Here is a 20,643-nt window from a genome sequence, read left to right as displayed (position 1 = left end):
CCACTATTCTTGCCTGGAGAATCCCATGGATAGAGGAGCCTGGCGGGCTACAGTCCATGGGGTCACAAAGAATCAGACACAACTGGGCAACTAAGCACACAGCAAGGTATATATAATGTAAAATGCTTTAATTAACCATTTTTAAGGTACAGGTCTGTGGCGTTCAGTACATTGTGCAAACCATCACCATCTCCAGAACTTTTTCATCTTCCCAGAGTTAAACAATGTCTGCATTTCTTGTGTGTTTCCATGGAGACCATCATTCGTTTAGTCATGATCTAACAGTGTATATGGAGACTGTGACTTTTAGACTGTACAAATGAATTGTTGCTATTTTAATTATATTCAAGTCTCTGTTTTTCATAAATGTAAATGTCTTCCATTGGTTAGAATAGAAGATGTGTTTCTTTTTTGCTTGAGATGTCTTTTCCTCTTTTCTGTTTCCATCCTCTCCTTTAACTCTCTTTAACCCTATCCTGATTATCACTAACATCATCTACCAAAGATCCCCCCTTTGGAATTCAGTTCTGCTGAAATCTACATGGCTTTTTTTGCTTTTGCTTCAGTTCTGCCCTTTCCCTTTGTAACCAGCAATGGGGAGTCCCACTGCTTGCCACTCAAAAGCCAATAGGAAAGTTTGCTTTATTTTGGATGCCAGCAATTGTGGGCTGCGGGCAGGGGGAGGCTTTTATAGACAGAGAGAGGGGCATGCAGAAACTGCACAGTCTGGTCTACCAGTCATCATGAAATTGGTGATCAGTGGTCTGAGCAGTGTCACCTTGATTGTTAAGCACAGTTTATCTTTAGTTCTGGGATCTGTTTGTTCCCATTTCCTTGAGGCCATCTCTAAGAATTGTGGCCGCCTCTGTCGTGGCCGCAGTCTGGTCACGATGTAGTTAACTTCTCCCACCTGGTGGAGGTTTCAGTGTCTGGAAGACAGCTCACAGGATATAGCTCAAAATATTATCTATAGGCCTTGAGAAGGAACTAAAGATCCTTAATTATGCTTAATGACGAAACAGTTATTTCAGCTCGTCGGACTGTTTTCCTTTGTTTCTGCATTTTCTCACTTCTCGGATTAAACTTACTCTTTAGCTAAACTCTTTTTTTTTTATTATATTTTGATAACATATTTTATTATCAGATAAAGCTTTTTTTTTTTACACAAAAACAATTTTTAATTATGTGAAATCATACTGAACATACAATGTCATATTATAGCTACATTTTCACTTATTTATATTTCTCATTTCATTCAAGTTCTTTTTTTTTTTTTTTAATTTTTAGTTTTTTATTTTTTAAATTTTAAAATCTTTAATTCTTACATGCATTTCCAAACATGAACCCCCCACCCACCTCCCACCCCAGAACATCTTTATGGGTCATCCCCATGCACCAGCCCCAAGCATGCTGCATCCTGCGTCAGACATAGACTGGCGATTCAATTCACATGATAGTATACATGTTAGAATGTCATTCTCCCAAATCATCCCACCCTCTCCCTCTGAGTCCAAAAGTCCATTATACACATCTGTGTCTCTTTCCCTGTCTTGCATACAGGGTCGTCATTGCCATCTTCCTAAATTCCATATATATTTGTTAGTATACTGTATTGGTGTTTTTCTTTCTGGCTTACTTCACTCTGTATAATCGGCTCCAGTTTCATCCATCTCATCAGAACTGATTCAAATGAATTCTTTTTAACGGCTGAGTAATACTCCATTGTGTATATGTACCACAGCTTTCTTATCCATTCATCTGCTGATGGACATCTAGGTTGTTTCCATGTCCTGGCTATTATAAACAGTGCTGCGATGAACATTGGGGTACATGTGTCTCTTTCAATTCTGGTTTCCTCGGTGTGTATGCCCAGAAGTGGGATTGCTGGGTCATAAGGTAGTTCTATTTGCAATTTTTTAAGGAATCTCCACACTGTTCTCCATAGTGGCTGTACTAGTTTGCATTCCCACCAACAGTGTAGGAGGGTTCCCTTTTCTCCACACCCTCTCCAGCATTTATTGCTTGCAGATTTTTGGATCGCAGCCATTCTGACTGGTGTGAAGTGGTACCTCATTGTGGTTTTGATTTGCATTTCTCTAATAATGAGTGATGTTGAGCATCTTTTCATGTGTTTGTTAGCCATCCGTATGTCTTCTTTGGAGAAATGTCTATTTAGTTCTTTGGCCCATTTTTTGATTGGGTCGTTTATTTTTCTGGAGTTGAGCTGCAGAAGTTGCTTGTATATTTTTGAGATTAGTTGTTTGTCAGTTGCTTCATTTGCTATTATTTTCTCCCATTCAGATGGCTGTCTTTTCACCTTGCTTATATTTTCCTTTGTTGTGCAGAAGCTTTTAATTTTAATTAGATCCCATTTGTTTATTTTTGCTTTTATTTCCAGAATTCTGGGAGGTGGATCATAGAGGATCCTGCTGTGATTTATGTCTGAGAGTGTTTTGCCTATGTTCTCCTCTAGGAGTTTTATAGTTTCTGATCTTACATTTAGATCTTTAATCCATTTTGAGTTTATTTTTGTGTGCGGTGTTAGAAAGTGATCTAGTTTCATTCTTTTTCAAGTGGTTGACCAGTTTTCCCAGCACCACTTGTTAAAGAGATTGTCTTTACTCCATTGTATATTCTTGCCTCCTTTGTCAAAGATAAGGTGTCCATATGTGTGTGGATTTATCTCTGGGCTTTCTATTTTGTTCCATTGATCTATATGTCTGTCTTTGTGCCAGTACCATACTGTCTTGATGACTGTGGCTTTGTAGTAGAGCCTGAAGTCAGGCAAGTTGATTCCTCCAGCTCCATTCTTCTTTCTCAAGATTGCTTTGGCTATTTGAGGTTTTTTGTATTTCCATACAAAGCTTGAAATTATTTGTTCTAGTTCTGTGAAAAATGTGGCTGGTAGCTTGATAGGGATTGCATTGAATTTGTAAATTGCTTTGGGTAGTATACTCATTTTCACTATATTGATTCTTCCAATCCATGAACATGGTATATTTCTCCATCTATTAGTGTCCTCTTTGATTTCTTTCATCAGTGTTTTATAGTTTTCTATATATAGGTCTTTAGTTTCTTTAGGTAGATATATTCCTAAGTATTTTATTCTTTTCGTTGCAATGGTGAATGGAATTGTTTCCTTAATTTCTTTTTCTACTTTCTCATTATTCGTGTATAGGAATGCAAGGGATTTCTGTGTGTTGATTTTATATCCTGCAACTTTACTATATTCATTGATGAGCTCTAGTAATTTTCTGGTGGAGTCTTTAGGGTTTTCCATGTAGAGGATCATGTCATCTGCAAACAGTGATAGTTTTACTTCTTCTTTTCCAATTTGGATTCCTTTTATTTCTTTTTCTGCTCTGATGGCTGTGGCCAAAACTTCCAGAACTATGTTGAATAGTAGCGGTGAAAGTGGACACCCTTGTCTTGTTCCTGACTTTAGGGGAAATGCTTTCAATTTTTCACCATTGAGGATAATGTTTGCTGTGGGTTTGTCATAGATAGCTTTTATTATGTTGAGATATGTTCCTTCTATTCCTGCTTTCTAGCTAAACTCTTTTCACAGGCAGAAGGCAGGCAGAGGTCACAGGGGGCAAGAACCATAGGTTCCTGCTCCATTTAGCCTCTTCCAGCTCCCTTTCTATTCCTTCAGTTCTTAGGGTCTTTTTAAAATCCTGGAGAGGTAAGGAAATGGGATATTATACATATTTAGCAACTTAGCTGCCCCGTTAACAGAGACTTGGAGAGCAACACCCTGGACCACACCAGCAAAAGAATGATATTTAGTAGAGTAGGTGTTACATTGGTTTTCTCTTCAGGAACATGGTTCTTTTATTCTTCAACTATTCACAGCCCTTCTCATTTCTCAGGACCTGTCCTTTCTTCTGAAATCAGCCTTGAAGCATATTTAAAGTTACAGTGGTTTTGAGACAGCTCAGTGATTGAAGTCATTACTTTGGATAAATATTTATTGATGTCTAATATGTCTACTAGGCATTACACTAGGCCCACAAACTTTAGAAGTTCACTAGACCTAGAAGGTCCCTGCCCTCATGGAACTTCTATTCTGATTGGGGAAGGCAAGCAACAGATGGGAAAATAATTTGGTTCTGGACAGAGGTAGTATAGTGGTGTGATGGAGAGGCTGGAAGGCAAGAGGAAGGAGGCTCTTGGGTAAGCATTTCTGAGGAGGTCGCACCTGAGCTTATACCTGCAGGCTGAGTTAGAGCTGGGCATTCAAAAATGGTAAGTGGAAAGCTCTGCCTCACATGTGGCAATCTGTTGGTAGCACTTTGCTCACAGGCTTGGGATGACGTTTATCCTAAATCACAGGTGCTCCCTAGAACTTAATCTCCAGAGCCAAGGAAAGCGGGAGAAATGTGAAGTTACTGTTAACTGATTTATATCAACAGATATGATTTGGGGGCATCATTAATTTCACGCTAATCATAGTTTTGATACTTTAAGCAATTGTCTAAAACAAGAGCTCACAAAGCTTGAAACTAAAGCATCAGAGCTGCACACGTATTTCATAAACTATAGAGACACTGTTTTTCAGCAGATTTGAGCACCTTATCTTCTTCATTTTGGGTGCTTTGAATTTAGGGAATAAAGTGAGAGAGACCATTCCAAAAGATGATTCCTGGGAATTCCTTGGCTGTCCAATGGTTAGGGCTCTGTGGCCCAGGTTCAATCCCTGGTCAGGGATCTAAGATCCCACAAGCCATGCTGCATGGCCAAAAACAAACAAACAAAGCAAACAAACCAAAAAACAAAAAAAAAATCCTTTTCCAAAAGATTATTCCTTTGTTAAACGGGATAGTTTCTAGTTTATGTTTTCTTTTTGAAAGTGGTGGACTTATGTGTTAGTTTCTAACTAAGCAAAGGTGTAAGTGTTTCTCTGACAGTGGAAACTCTGGCTATATATAGGCAGGAAGAGAAATGGAAGTTTGTTGGCTTCCTATTAAGTCTGTTTTGCTCCCTGCCCTTTGACTTTGGCAGTAATTGAGCCATAATGAAAAGCTGAAGGTCTTGAAGCCAGAGTTGTGCTAGGAGGTGAAAGATCACCACTGATAGGAACTCGGTGCCCCACGGGGTCAGAGTATGTCTATCTTTTAGGGACCATGGTTCATGTGTAATGAAAGTGCAGTGAAAAGTCTTGAAGAGGTTTAAAGATGAAAGTGGTATCATCTAATATTAGTTTTTAAAAAAGCCCTCTCTCTGGATCTTTTGTAATGATATGAGGCTCAATCCATCAGGAGCATATTCCACTCTAAATGAGTCTGCCCCTGGGAGCCTAATAACAGAGCTCTCAGCTGTAGGAAGCAAACCCATGCTTAGAGAAACGGAAGTGAAGTGAAGTGAAGTTGCTCAGTCGTGTCCGACTCTTTGTGACTCCATGGACTGGGGCCTACCAGGCTCCCGTGGACTGTAGCCTACCAGGCTCTTCCCTCCATGGGATTCTCCAGGCAAGAGTACTAGAGTGGGTTTGCCATTTCCTTCTCCAGGGGATCTTCCCAACTCAGGAATCGAACTTGAGTCTCCCACATTCCAGGCAGAATCTTTAACCTCTGAGCCACCAGGGAAGCAGTACACAAATCCACAGTCAGTGTGGGAGACTTCAGCACTCTTCCTTTTTGATAATTGTTTGTTAGTGTGAAAATTAATGATGGCTCCCAAATCATATCTGTTGATGTAAATGAACTTGCAATAATTTCATATTTCTCCACTCTTTCTTTGTGTCTGAAGATAGAACTCCGTAGAGCTCCTGTGGTTATAATAAGTAAACAGAAAATCAGTTAGGACCTAGAAATCCTTGACAACACTATCAACCAGCTGACCTAATCGGTAGCTATAGAATTCATAGAATGCTCCACCCAACAACTGTAGGATAAACATTCCGCATTCACCAAATGCTGGGCCATAAAACAAGTCTCAGTGAAAGGGAGAGGATTGAAATCATGCAGAGTATGCTCCTTGAGTATAAGGAAGTTAAATTAGAAACGAATAGTAAAAAGATATCTGGAAAATCCCAAATATTTGGAAATTAAGCAACCCCAAACCCCCTTGTAAATAACCCATGGGTCCAAGAAGAAATGACACTGGAGATTAAAAAATTGTTCTGGCTACTCTGTTAGGAATAGATTGGAGGAGGAATGCCAGTGAATGGACCTTTCCAGAATTCTAGGAGAGCTATAATGGTGCCTTGGACTGAGGGTGAGGCAGCGGAAAGGGAGAGAGATGGGCAAATTCAGGTGTATTTTGGAGGAAGAGTGCATGAGACTTGCTAAGGATTGGATGGGAGCGATGAGGGTAGGAGAGGAAGCATCAGACCTCAATTCCTGGTTCAAATTATTTCACATCTCCCCATTGCTCTCAGGGTCAAGTTCAAATTTGTCTGCGTAGGTCCTGATCAGGCCCCTGCCCACTTGACCAGCCTAATCTCTCCCCACCCCTGGCTCCTGGCTCTCCTGCTTTAAGCTTCGGGCCCATCAGCCAACTTGCCTATGCATTGTTCTCTCCTGGTTACTGGGACTTTTCACATGCTGTTCTATTTATCTTTAACACTCTTTGCCCTGTTTTTCACTACTAATTTCTTGGCTTAGATGTCACTTCTTCTGGGAAGCCTTCCCTGTTTTCACTCCAAACTGGTTTAGGGGGACCTTCTTAGTACTTCTGTGCTACCCCTACCAATAATTAGCACCTCTTACTTGCTTTATCTGCCTTCCCAACTAAACTTCCTTGAGAACAGATAATATGCCACATTCTTTTACTACTGCTGCTACTGCTGCTACTGCTACCACTATAGCAGCCAGTTACTGGGCTGTGAGTCAAGGAACTAGCCCTCCTGAGCGTGAGACAGAAAGACTATCACATAGCATTTATCGAGTCCTCATTGTGTGTGTGCCAGGGGCTTCACATGCATTATCTCATTTAATCATCCCGACAGCACTCTAAAGTGAGTGACTGATCCCACCTACAAGATAAGGAACATAAGGCTTAGAAGGCTTGAATCAGCTTGCCCAAGACCATAGTTAGTAGTAGAAACAGAATCTGAATACAAGTAATTAGATTTCAAAGCCAAAACTTCCAGCCACAGAGTTGTGCTCTCAAAGTCAGAGTAAGGTTGGAGCAAGTAATGAACTTGAATGAGAGCCAGTGGCCCCTGATAATCTTGCTGCCCATGGCCAGCCTTTGATCCTTACTTAGCACAGAGAGCCAGCAGGGTTCCCCGAGGCAGCTGCCCAGGTTGGGATGATGAATGGAACCAGAGCAGCTTTGTATACAAATAGCTATTATCTGTGCCTATGCCTCTTTTTGCCCTTCTCTTAGAAACCAAAGGCCTCATTTCTAGTGCTAATTTCCATAAGGGAATTAGAATGGCTGATTTTATACCCTTTCGGTAAGTATTCCTCTGCCCATTAAAACGTGGCCACAGTGATCCTCTTCAAATTAATACCACCAATAATTGCTGCAGAATTAGCCTCAGGAGATGCAATGTTATAGAAGGAGTTGGGTTTTTCTCCTGTTTTTTTTTTTTTCTCAGATAAAGAGTAAAGAGGCCTTTTGTGCTCTTGTTTTCAGTCAAGGTAATAAGTGGATTATATTAGAAAGATTCAAACTCTTCCATTTTTTTTCTGCTAGACTTTGTATAAAAACACTTTATGGTCAACATATGCTTTGAAGTACTGTGGCCACTGATGCGAATGGTAACTAACTACTTTTGAAGTTTTTGAGAAATGGAGTATTTCCTGCCATATCAGTAAGCAAGGATGTCAGAGTCAACAGCCATTCCAGCCCTCCAAATGTGAATATCTGAGCCCTATGGGCACTCAGGAAGGAGAATACCTGAGAGATCAGGCAGCCCTCAGGTTGCAGCCACTCCCTAAGGTGCGCACTGAGGATCTCAGAATGGGAAATACTCGGGACACTGGCCCCAGATAGCTGAGATGCATATGAAAGGAATGGTTTCCGTGAGCCCAGACTCTTGCATCTTCTTATATATAGAAAACCGCTAAATTCCTTAATTTGAGATACCTGGTTTTCTTTAAATCACAAAAATTCTTTTGATATTCAAACTACATGGCCTTTGTTGCAAACTTCTGTATAACCTGATTCCTTCCTGCCCACCCACGCTCACCCGCCCCCCGCTGCATCCTCCCACCTTCTCTGAACCAGTTCTCTCAGGGCTACTTGAGATGCTGCCTCCTGGGCTTCAGTCCTAGAAATTTCTGCCGAATAAAACATAACTCTCAACATTAGGTTGCAACTTTTTTTTAAGTCAACATTTTCAAAGAAAAAGCACAGAAACTCCTTATAGTAGCAGTGTGGCTATTTATTTATTTATTGACTTTTTATTTTGTATTGGGGTATAATAGATTGTTAACAAGATAATTTCGGGTGAACGGTGAAGGGACTCAGCCATATATATACATGTATGCATTCTCCCCCCAAACTCCCTTCCATCCAGGCTGAGTGGCTATTTATTGAGTACTTACTATGTACCAAGTTCCTTGTGTCTTTTATTCACTGGATGATTGTGACAATCCAGGGACAGGGGTGGTAGTGGTAGAGGTCTTGCTTTCCACTTTTTACAGATGGGGAACTGGGGCCTGGAAAGACTGAGGAATTCATTCAGAGTCACAGGGCTCATGATGCCTGGATTTTAACTCAGGAATACCAGACTCAAGATTCCTAAGGACTATCCGCCGTGCTGTCCCTGAGATGTATCATTAGTCTACTTTTAGATGTCTATTTTGAAATATGATCTGTATACCAAAAAGAGCCCACCTAAGTGTTGTATACTTGAAATGAATTAAGATGAGGATTTTTTTTCATTGTGACCTTGTTTGTGATTACAAAAGCTTGAGAAGAACTTAAATGTTCTATTCAGATGATTAAAAAAATTATGGTAGATCCACACAGTAGAACGCTATACATAAAAATAAGTAGATAAAATCTCTATGTACTGAGTGGAAAGCCCTCCGACATGTATTGTTTTGGTTAATAAAAAAGCAAGCAACACTGTCATGTGGCAGCCTGGATGGGTGGAGAGTTTGAGGAGGAATGGAGACATGCACGTGTATGGCTGAGTCCCTTTGCTGTTCACCTGAAACTGTCCCAGCGTTGTTAATCGGCTATACCCCAATACAAAATAAAAAGTTTTTTTAAAAAAGAAAGCAAGAAGACTGGAGACATTGTTTGTGCTATGCTACCATTTGTAGTGTAGAAGGAAAATGTATCTGTACAGCTATGTAATTTTTCAGTCGGTAGCATTTGTGTTGAAAAAGAAAAAACATGAAACTAATTTTAATAACATTTTAATTCAGTATATCCAAAATTTTATCATTTCAACCTATAATCATTATAAAATCATAATGAGATATTTGACATGCTTTTTAATGTCCTTAATATGTCTTTAAAATCTCTTGTATATCTATCACTGAATATCTCAGTTCACGTTTTTTTTAAACTCTCTAATTTAATGGCACCCCACTCCAGTACTCTTGCCTGGAAAATCCCATGGATGGAGGAGCCTGGTGGGCTGCAGTCCATGGGGTCGCTAAGAGTTGGACACGACTGAGCAACTCTACTTTCACTATTCACTTTCATGCATTGGAGAAGGAAATGGCAACCCACTCCAGTGTTCTTGCCTGGAGAATCCCAGGGACAGGGGAGCCAGGGGGCTGCCGTCTATGGGGTCACACAGAGTCGGACACAACTGAAGCGATTTAGCAGCAGCAGCAGCAGTATTGTTACTAACAGAACTTTTCCTCGGATAAGTGCTGGAATTCCCAGCAATGATTAATGTATTTACAAAGTATTTAACAAGGTTACGTGTATTTCTTTAATTTGGATAATCTGTTGTGACATGGTAGATGATCATTGTTTTTTATTTCATTTTATTGACATGTAAATTCTATTCCTCTACGACATGAGGAAGGAAAGATAAATGCTACAGCTAATCGTGTAAGTTTTTAAATTATTCAAAACTGAAATCTCCATGATGCCAATGTCATATGGTGCCCATGTTCATCAATTTTAAATATTAGGATCTCAGTGGAGTGTTGTCTTAACTTGCCATAACAAAATACCATAACTGGGTGACTTGAACCACAGAAATGTATTTTCTTAGAGTTCTAGAAGCTGTAAGTCTGAGATAAGGGTGAGAACCCTCTCTCTGGCATGCAGACTGCTGCCCTTGTCACTATGCTCTCACATGGCAGAAAGAGAGAGAGAGAGCGAGACTGAGATGAGCGCAAGAGTGAGTGAGCAAGAGAGAGACACAAGCTGTCTGATGTCTCTTTTAATGAGGACACGGATCCCATCTTGCTGGAGAAGGAAGTGGCAACCCACGCCAGTATTCTTGCCTGGAGAATCCCATAGAGAAGCCTGGTGGGCTACCACCTGTGGGGTCGCAGAGTCAGGCATGCCTGAGAATGCACGCACGCATCCCATCTTGAAGGTTCTACCCTCAGGACCTCAAGTAACCGTAATGACCTCCCAAAGACCCCCATCTCTAAATACCATCACATTGAGCGTTAGGGCTTCAACATATGCGTTTTAGAAAGACTCAGGCCGTAACAAGTGTTGTTATGGTTTTAGGATGATGATCCTTCTTTGGTTAAGCTACTTCTAAATTTGGGGGGACAGTAACAAAACAAGGTAAATAACCCTATTACTATAATGACAATGGCTTTGAAGTCTCAGACCCCAGGGCACAATTCTGGTAAGCGAATAAGCATTTAGCAAAGGAGAATTTATTTACTTAAGGTGGCTGACTTGAATGATCTATAACAGAGGCTGACAAACCAGAGCCCTTGAGTCAAAAATGTCTTTTATGTTTCAAATGGTTGACGAAAGAAACATAAGAAGAAGGTTTTGTGGCATCTAAAGATTATATGTAATTCGAATTTAAGTGTTCCCAAGTAAAGTATTACTGGAATCACCCATGCTCATTTGTTTATATACTGTCCATGGCTACTTTTATCCTACAGCAGAGCTGAGTAGCTGCAACAGAGCCTAAAATATTATTCCCTAGCCATGTAGACAAAAGCATTTGCCAATCCCTGCAGACAAAGCTGGCCAATGACTTGCTTTGCCTATTTCCAAGTCTAAACCTTAGTTGAAAATATTATTTCAAAAAGATGCAGAGCCATACCCAGCAACAGTGAAAGAAGTGGATCCAGAGACAGAGTATTTACCCTAAAGCCTGGCATGAACTAGTCTAGTTGTCCAGCTTCGAGTGTTCTAGTGCCTGCCCTAGATTTTCCAAGAAAAAAACTAAAAGAGAAAGACAGATGGCCTTACTGGAGGATGGAAGAAGAAGAAGAAGAAGAAGAAAGTAGTCATTTGCTGATATTTTCACTCCCTGGGAAGTTTGCTACTACTACTACTAAGTCACTTCAGTCGTGTCCAACTCTGTATGACCCCATAGACGGCAGCCCACCAGGCTCCCCCGTCCCTGGGACTCTCCAGGCAAGAACACTGGAGTGGGTTGCCATTTCCTTCTCCAATGCATGAAAGTAAAAAGTGAAAGTGAAGTCGCTCAGTTGTGTCCAACTGTTAGCGACCCCATGGACTGCAGCCTACCAGGTTCCTCCATCCATGGGATTTTCCAGGCAAGAGTACTGGAGTGGGGTGCCATTGCCTTCTCCTGGGAATTTTAACCCTTGCCAAATATAGTCAAGGGTCCTGGAACTGCACCAATCTGGGTCAAGATTGATCTTTCTTTGAGCGTCTACCCTTTGATTGACGCTTCTCCCTGAAGTCCAAGGAGAAGAAAGGAGTGGGGGCTAAGAGTGATACCCATTGTAGAATTCGCGTTAATCAATGAAATCAGTGTCAGTGTTGACCTCTCAGGCCACTTCCTTTGTTTCTGACTTGTCATGTTTTCCCTCCTCACCCAATACATACGAAGGTAATTTTAAAGGATGTGGACTCCCTTCTCTACGTGGACACCGATGTTCTCTTTCTGAGACCTGTTGATGACATCTGGAAGCTTCTGAGGCAGTTTAATTCAACGCAGCTTGCAGCCATGGCCCCCGAGCATGAAATCCCCAAGATTGGCTGGTATAGCCGCTTTGCCCAGCACCCTTTCTATGGCTCTGCGGGAGTTAACTCAGGAGTCATGCTAATGAATTTAACTCGGATAAGAAGTGCCCAGTTCAAGGTAAGAAAGTAGTTTATATTTCCTTTTTTAAACATCAAGGCTTTGTCTTCTCAGCGTGACGTTCTTGGAGTGTCAGTGTATTGACTTTAGAAGTAGATGGCTTGTAGAAGCCAGGAAAGAGAAAGGCATTTGGAAAGTTACAGAATATTTGTTGGTTTAGGAAAATCCCAGGTGATTATGGAATTTAACACTCTTCAACAGAGTTACTATTCTGGAAGATTACATTGCATTTCTGAATTCCATCTTTAAACCCTGTGTGTATCTCAGCCTTCAAAAACCTTGGAGAACTTCTTGGAATTACCCTAGGGATAAATTTACGTAAATATACAGAGATAAATGAACAAGGCCTCAGCTTTTATCTTGGCAAAGAACTGGAAGAACCTAAGTGAACATCAGTAGAGAACAAGTCAAAAAAAAAATTTACCCTCCTACTAAAGGGTAAAGCTACAAGATAAGTAAGATTTCTAAAAAAATATTAAGTGAAAAAATTTAAATGCAACAAAACATGGTACCATAGGGTGTGATTCCTTTTATGCCTAAGAAATTTCCAGAAGACTACCTAAGAAACTGGCCATTAGTTGTGGCTCCATCTAGAGAAAGCGGGAATGGGAACTGTAGGAAGCAGAAGGAAAAATATCTTTACTTTTTACATCTTTGTGTGCTGTCTGAATATTTAGTGTGAATATGTTGCTTTTATCTTAAAAATAAATAATTGTTGTGAGATAAGGAAAGGGTATTTTTCCTTAAGATACCTTGATTATGGTATCTGTATTTTGTTCCTTCACTTCAGAGGCAAGAATTTAGTGTAACAAAGAAAGGTTCGATCTGGGGGCCTGCTTTTCTGAGAAGCCATAGGCCCGCTTCTAGTTCCATGTTCGTCTGCCATCCATGTGTGCGCCTGCAGGCTCCAGGCCTAGTTTTGCTTTGTCCTATGCCTTGAGGCCAGCAGGACCCTTCCTCTGTTGGTTTCATTTTCACTCTGGGGGGCAGAGAGTACAGGGGAGAACTCGTCCCTGTACACCGATACTCAGCAGATCAGATGTATTTGCCATGCCGTAGCCACTGTGATGGTTTTGTCTTTTCCAGAACAGCATGATTTCAACAGGCTTGGCTTGGGAGGACATGCTGTACCCTCTCTACCAGAAGTACAAGAATGCCATCACGTGGGGAGACCAGGACTTATTAAATATAATTTTTTATTTCAACCCAGGTAGGTTCTCTTTCGAGAATGTGGTTCATGGAGGAGTTCGCCCACCTCAGCCCACAGAACACATTCCAGCCTGGGCTGTGTTGGCGGATCCTGAATTGTGCCTGTGTCCCCTGCAAAGGGGGCCTTTTCATCCGCCCTTGGGGTCTCACGTGGGCCGTCCTCTCACTGCCAACACAAAAGGTCAAATGTTGAAACCTCCAACACTGGGCTCCACTTTTCAAGAATATCTTTTGGGTTTTGCCATGCCATTCTTTGAAGAAGTACAGGCAAAATAAGTGAGTGGCACAGACCTAAATGAAAACATTATAGTCTAAGCGCAAGGCCCTCCATAGCCTGAACAATTGCTAGATTGACGGGACTTGATTCTTGGGATCCTGACAGTGAAGGGACTTGTTCAGGGTTAAAACAATGTAGAAGAGGGACCACGAATACATATCCCTCTTTCTTTCCACCTGGGGCAAAGAAATTCTTCAAGTCAGTGATTTGGTGGACTTGGGGAAGGAAGGGGGATGTAAGTTTCTGGTCTGTGTTTTTACATTGATGCCTAAAGCTAAACATTGCCTTTTCTTTCATCTTTACTACAGTCTTACTTAATGTGATGGAAATCAAAACCATGTTTTCTCTTTGAGAAAGATCTCTGGGGAAAAAAATCACTCCTCACCATAACCTACTTAGGACTCTCCTTGGTCTTTAAAAATCTTGAAATAGAGAATTTCCTGGTGGTCCAGTGGTTAAGACTTGGGCTTTTACCACCCTGAACCAGGGTTTGATCCCCAGTCAGAAACTAAGATCCCATAAGCCAAGCGATGTGACCAAAAAAGGAAAAAAATCCTGAAATAGAGGCTCCTGTTTTCTAAGACTTCTGTCTCTCTATGTACCTATATTTGGTTTTTCACAAAATTCTGAAATAAAGCCTAATCTCATATGTCTTTGAATCAAAAAGGAGCAAATCCTGGAAAAGAAAAAAAGCAGGTTGATACATAATGGACTTCATTTCTGGGAAAGATTCCCGATACTAACTCTTGTGATGAAGGGGGTGTGTTGGCTGTTGGTTTGTGGAGTGTTTTAATCCATTTCACTCTGATGGCAACAGGGACTTTAAAGTCAGCCCCTCCTCCTTTTTCTACTTAAGCAGATTCCGTCTTTTTTTTCTAGGTGTAGTTATAGTGAGTAGGACTCTTGGCTACAAATAAAAGGCCCCTGGAATTAGTCTAAACACAAAGGATACGTTTTTAAATAAGCAAACTGGTGTCCTGTAGAAACCTACAGCAGGAAGACCTGAAACAGGCAAGGAAGGGAAAAGGCTGAGCATCCCAGGCTGGACTTCCCTTCTCCCACTGAGGCTGTGCGTTCCCCTCTTCGAAGGTTCTCAATCTGTGCTCACAGCACAATACCACAGTTTCACACTCCAGGTCCAGCCACAAGGAAAGACTAACTTCATCACACTTCCAAATTCCTGGCGGGGAGGAAGCAGATGTGGGCAGCATGTTGGCCAAGAGCCTGAAGCTAAGGAATAACAACTGATGTTGATTATTTACTGCGTGTCAGGTGTTGTTCTGAGCATTTTCTTATTTAATTTTCATAGGAACACTGACAGAATCCCCATTTCACAGACAAAGGTACCAAATGAGAGAGAGTTAAATAATTTGTGGCATAGCTAATGGTGCCAGAGCCGGGGTACAAGCCCAGGCCTTTCCAGCTCCAGCCCCATGCCTTTGTAGGGGAGGGGAAGGTCCCCTAGTTGAGGGGGGTGTCTAAAGAGCTGTGCAGTTTTCCCCAAATGTGTCTCTATCCTGCATTATTTTGCCCTTTATTTCAGTGGTCCCCAGTCTCCATTGGATTGGTCTCCAATCTAATGCCTGATGTTCTCAGGTGGAGCTGATGTAATAATAATGGAAATTAAGTGCACAATAAATGTAATGTGCTTGAATCATCCCAAAACCGCACCCCAGCAAGCCTGGTCCATGGAAAAATTGTCTTCCACAAAATTGGTCTCTGGTGCCAAAAAGGTTGGGGACCACTGCTTTATTGCATTTCCCCTCTCTGTTGTGCGGCTTAAAGTCTCTTCCATAGCCTATCTGTCCATATTCCCAAACTGAGGAAGTCAAAAGATCTGCGCAGTTGCCTCCCCAGATAGCCTCTTAGCATGTTGCAGAGTGTTTGAGGACATGATCAGTGAGTAAATAATACTCAAAGGCGGTCACAAGCAGCTCTGCCATTAGACCCAGACCTGTGTCTTTAATTAATCTGAAAACCAGCTGAATTTAATGGCGCCCCACTGCCCATCTTAGATCCATTGAGTACAAGGATTTTATAAAATAATTAGGAAGTTGTTCTGAATCCTGAGTCTGAGCAGTAGCAAGTAAATAACTGAGTTTCCTAACTTTGGGTCAGTAAGTATTAGGTGTCTCTTTGAGCGTTCTTTGTATGGCCTGCCTTTGATCTTTCATGCTTTATTCAGATCCTTTATCAAACATGAGCTCTTTGACCTGAAATCCAGTGATATCCATCATATTAAAGGTTTTTCTTTGTTTATATTGATTGGGAGCACTTTCTATAAACCAGAACAAATAGTATTTGAAGAGGAAAAAAAAGAGGGTGTTACCTTTATCCCTGGAAAGGAGAGAGGAAGAGAAAATTGGCCATGACTCAGGAAATAAACATGCTTATTGTTATGATTCTCTGGGTTGCTATGGGTGAAGCAATACACACAAAACCTGAGCCCATATTTAGAATATTTTCATATAGCTTTCTTATAGCTTCCTGTAGCCAATCATATCATGAAAACAGGTTTACAAGTCATTAGCTTAAAAATGTTGTGAAACTCTTGCTATGGTTAGATAGTAAATGCCTGTGGGTGTGTAATTGTCGTGCTGAGTACTGGACTGACTCACGAGGTGACAGCTGAAACCCGTGGGAGACACACAGGTAACATCCCACAGGACTTTTCCTGGCAGTGAGCTGAGGCAGTTTCATCAAGAAATGGAAGACTGAACTCACATCTTTATAGGTGAATTTGAGTCAAGAGCAGAGTTCTGTAGAAAGGATAAATTTGACAAGAGCTCACAAAGAACTCTATTTAGAAAGATGTGCTTAGATTGAAATATACTTAGGTTTCAGGGAATAAAATTCTATTCAGGCCAACTAAGTAGGGGTCCAGGTGCCAGTCCCATGAACACATGGGTCAAATCATACCAGACCTCATGAGAACCATCTCTGGGCAGCTGCTCAGGACCAAAGCTGATTTCTTCATCCCTCAGAGGCCTCAGGGTATCCGTCTTATTGCTTCTGCTCATCTGATTCCATTCCATCTTTCTAGCAGTATTCTTTGCTTGTACATGGCCCAACATCAGGTCAACAGAACCTTATAAGTCCATACCAATGATGATAGGTTTTTTTTGTTTTTTGTTTTTTTTTAATGTCCTAGATTCTTGAAGGAGAGAAAGATAGAGAGGGAGATTGTTCTGGTCCAGCCTATCAACTGATTCCCAGCCAGCTCTAAACCAGTTTTGTTTTTTTGGGTGAGGAGACTGCCCTTGTTCCAGTCATGAGGGGCCAGAGGAACAAGATCACGTGCCTTTTTTCTCTCTCAAACATGACTACCTGGATCTGTCCCTTCTTCAGAAACAGTTTCTAGAAAAGTGCATGTGGGCAGGAAAGGAAATGAAACCAGCTAAGTACAGATGACAAGGCAGGACATCCAACCACAGCAGAAGTGGTAGGGTTCTGTCCAGGAAGAGAGAGAGGAGCTGAAACACGAGGGGAATATATACATAGACCGTCCATGAGTTGAATCTGATACGAAGGAGTCAGGAGGATCTTCTGGGGCCACAGCGAGCAAGACACACAGTCGCATGGAACAAGCTTCTTCAAAGGCCCAGTCAGGCCTTGTTCTCTCATCCTGTCTGGGTCACTGGAGTTTTGCACCTGGTGGGCAACCCCACTATTTACTCACTCACCCAAAACACCCAGCAGCTGGCAGTTACAAGTGTGTTTTGGGGTGGACAGGCCCAGTAATTTGGTTTTAAGCCTGTCCTGGAAACTGATAACAGATCATTGTCTGGGAAGTTCATGGACTCTGATCTGAAGTGCAAGAATGAAGATTGTTGGGTCCTTGTGAGAGAGTTGTGTCTACTTTGTCTTCATCAAGTGATTGCAGTGCGAGTCTTAGCACCTTAAATGGTGCTTTGAAGACCAAATGGAGTTTGGTGTATTGGCTGGTTGGAGGAATGGGATTAATAGACTGAAGTGAAAAGGGGAAGGCAATCAGAGAGAAAGAGCACAGTCAGGAATGTGAGAGGAAGGGATGGTGGGGAGAGAAAGGAGAGGAAGAAAGCAGAGAAAGAGGAGAGATACAGAGGCTGGAGGAAGGTATAAGCTTTTGTTCTCCCATTCAGCAGCTATCTTTTGAGCACCTACCAGGTGCCAGCCCCAGGGCCAGGCGGTGGGCATATGGCACCAGAGGAGACAGAGTTCCTCCTTTTACCAAACCTACCTTTTATTGGGAGAGATCAACTTGCAGAGAATAGAAACGAGTCATTCAGCATCATCAATTGTGATCAATACTGTGAAGGAAACGAGTGTGGGGTTGAGCGAGCCACTGTCAGGGCTGGGGAGAAAGGGTTGCTTCTTCAGATCGTGTGATCAAAGGTGACTTCATGGAGGAACGCATTGCCCTTTTCTCGAACAAGGTGCATTTTGGAAGAAGGAAGAAGAGGAGGCTGGGAAAGCTTAGTTTCAGAATAAGACATTAAAAAACAAGACAACAAACAAATTGCTCTGAGGAGTGCAAACAGCCTCCGATCTGTTGACAGAATATAGTAAGTAGCAAGCTTATTTCACCGGGAAGTTAAAAATGATCAGAAGCTTTTCGATCATCTTAGAGACTCCAAGAGTAGGAAATGATCAGAAATTTAAGGAGCGATCAATTCACATAGTCCTTTACAAATAGTTAGAAGGCTGTGGAAATAAATATAGACTCCTGAAGGGATCACTAAGGGATTTTAATCTCATAAATAATCAATTAATGACCTGCTTTATCTATATAAAATGGAGAGGAAAAATAGCAAAAACCTAGAGAGATTGGCTGGAAATTTTTTTTTAATAAATTGCAGGAGTTTAAAGCATTGGGGATTTGGAATTTAAAAACCATTCACTATATTATTTCCTCAACAGTGGAAAAAAATAACTTGCACATTTCATGGTGCTGTCATTTTTTTAAACATTAGGTTTTGACAGCTGTGATAATCTTGCTTAAACTAGATTCATTTTGGAATAGTTATTGATTATGTGCCAAATTACCATGAGTAATCCATACGACATGTTCATCAGCTGGTCTTAGACGTTTACCATCTTCAACCCACCCCAGGATGCTGGTCACACATCAGCTACTTGGAGGTTTCACAGTGTAACCCACATCAAATGTATCTGTGAATAAAAAAGCACATCTGGTTTTTTTAAACTTTTTATTTTATACTGGGATATAGCTGATTATGGGCTTCTCAGGTGATGCTAATGGTAAAGAATCCACCTGCCAATGCAGGAGACATAAGAAACACTGGTTTGATCCCTGGGTCGGGAACATCCCCTGGAGGAGGTCATGGCAGCCCACTGCAGTACTCTTGCCTGGAGAATCCCACAGACAGAGGACCCCAGTGGTCTACACTCCATAGAGTCACAAAAGAGTCAGACATGACTGAAGTGACTTCGCACGCATAGCTGATTAACAATGTTGTGATTGTTTCAGATGAGCAGCTAAGGGACTCAGCCATACTTACACATGTATCCATTCTCCCCCAAACTCCCCTCCCACCCAGGCTGCACATCTGTTATTTTTGCCTGTGCGCTCTTGATTGCCCTTTCTTTTACTAACAGCACCCAGTTTTCTCAGGGGAATTTCTCAGGGAACTCTTCCCCCATCCCATGCAGTCTTAGAGCCCTGCCCGCCCCTGACTTGCACTAAACCATCAGACCATCTCCTGGGAACCTGAGTCTGGGAATCCAAGAGCAGAAAGTAGGCAAGGCTGGTTCATCCTGACAGCAGTGCTGAGAAGCTGACATTCATTAGTCCTGCATCCCGGGAGCTGCCCCACTCACTGCCCTGGTTCAGCTTTCTCTCTGATTTGATGAGCTGTGCTGTGCTGTGTGAGCTTAGTTGCTCAGTCGTGTCTGCCCTTTGCAACCCCATGGTCTGTAGCCCACCAGGCTCCTCTGTCCGTGGTGATTCTCCAGGCAAGAATACTGGAGTGGGTTGCCACACCCTCCTCCAGGGGATCTTCCCAAGCCAGGGATCGAACCCAGGTCTCCCGCATTGCAAGTGGATTCTTTACCATGAGACACCAGGGAAACCCAATTTTTTTTTTTTTTAATGAGCTATCTCCTCTCTTTCCAAAGGAAAAAAAAAACTATTTTGCCTCACAAGTTAGAATTATAGTTGGTTACTTACAACCTAATACATAGATTTCTATTTCTTGACTATCTTAGGTTAAAGAAGTCTATTTATATGACAACTTTCCTACCATTAGCTTACCCTTTTGCAGAAATCGAGTTGCTCTGAAAAATTAAATGCCTTATCTTTTCTAAAACACACTCTGATTTCCCAACTCTTCACCATCATCAGGCTATTTTCTCCTCCTCCAAAGCTCTTGCAAGCTTCTATTTCTGTCAGAATCCTATCCTTACTATATGTCTGACTTTAAATAAAGCTTTACTGAAATGCCTTCCTTTCTGTGAACTCTGATAAAACGTGTTCATTTCTATACTATCTCCCTTACAAGAGAATAGATTCCCCAAGGGCAGAGGCAGCGCCTTATCACCCAGTGACACCAGTGCCTTGCATTGTGGTGAACAAATACTTGTTTCAATTCTATTCTCAATGTGTTTTGTATTTCTTTCCCTGGAACATTCTGAAGGGAAGGTAAACAGGTTAATTGAATTCTGCCTGGGCCAAATTTCACATGTGGCTTTCAATAGCTGGGTTTCTTAGCTGGTCTTTAGAAGATCTACACAACCCTAAACTTGTAAGCAAATATTCTTCGTATATTTTTCCAAAGGCAGAATCTAAAGCCTTCATGAGATTCCCAGAGAGGTCTGTGACTCCTAAAAGGTTAAGAAAGCCTGGCCACCTGCAGGTCTAGAGGCAATTGCTAAAAAACATTTGCCACCCATGTACTATGTGTCAGGAACTATGCTAGGCTCGTTCCATGTAAGTTATCTTGCTTCATCCTTCTAGCAGCCTAATGAGGTAGTACTTGTTATA

The 20,643-nt window shown here is 41.6% G+C and overlaps 1 protein-coding gene across 3 annotated transcripts in view; it reads left to right on the top strand.

The window, feature by feature from the left end:
* GXYLT2 (glucoside xylosyltransferase 2) overlaps nt 1-20,643 on the top strand; it is an 83,089-nt gene that overhangs the window by 51,140 nt on the left and 11,306 nt on the right. For all 3 annotated transcript variants that reach the window (XR_011251023.1, XM_069562560.1, XM_069562561.1), the window contains exons 4-5: nt 11,924-12,175; nt 13,262-13,385. Coding sequence is in view for 2 of the 3 variants with exons in the window: in XM_069562560.1 (XP_069418661.1) it covers nt 11,924-12,175; nt 13,262-13,385 (376 nt within the window). In the remaining variant the exon portion in view is untranslated. The remainder of the gene's footprint in view (nt 1-11,923; nt 12,176-13,261; nt 13,386-20,643) is intronic.

The sequence above is a fragment of the Ovis canadensis genome, chromosome 19, assembly GCF_042477335.2.
Source record: "Ovis canadensis isolate MfBH-ARS-UI-01 breed Bighorn chromosome 19, ARS-UI_OviCan_v2, whole genome shotgun sequence".
Lineage (NCBI taxonomy): Eukaryota > Metazoa > Chordata > Mammalia > Artiodactyla > Bovidae > Ovis > Ovis canadensis.
Note: the sequence above shows the minus strand (reverse complement) of the source record. Positions and strands in the feature narration are given on the sequence as shown.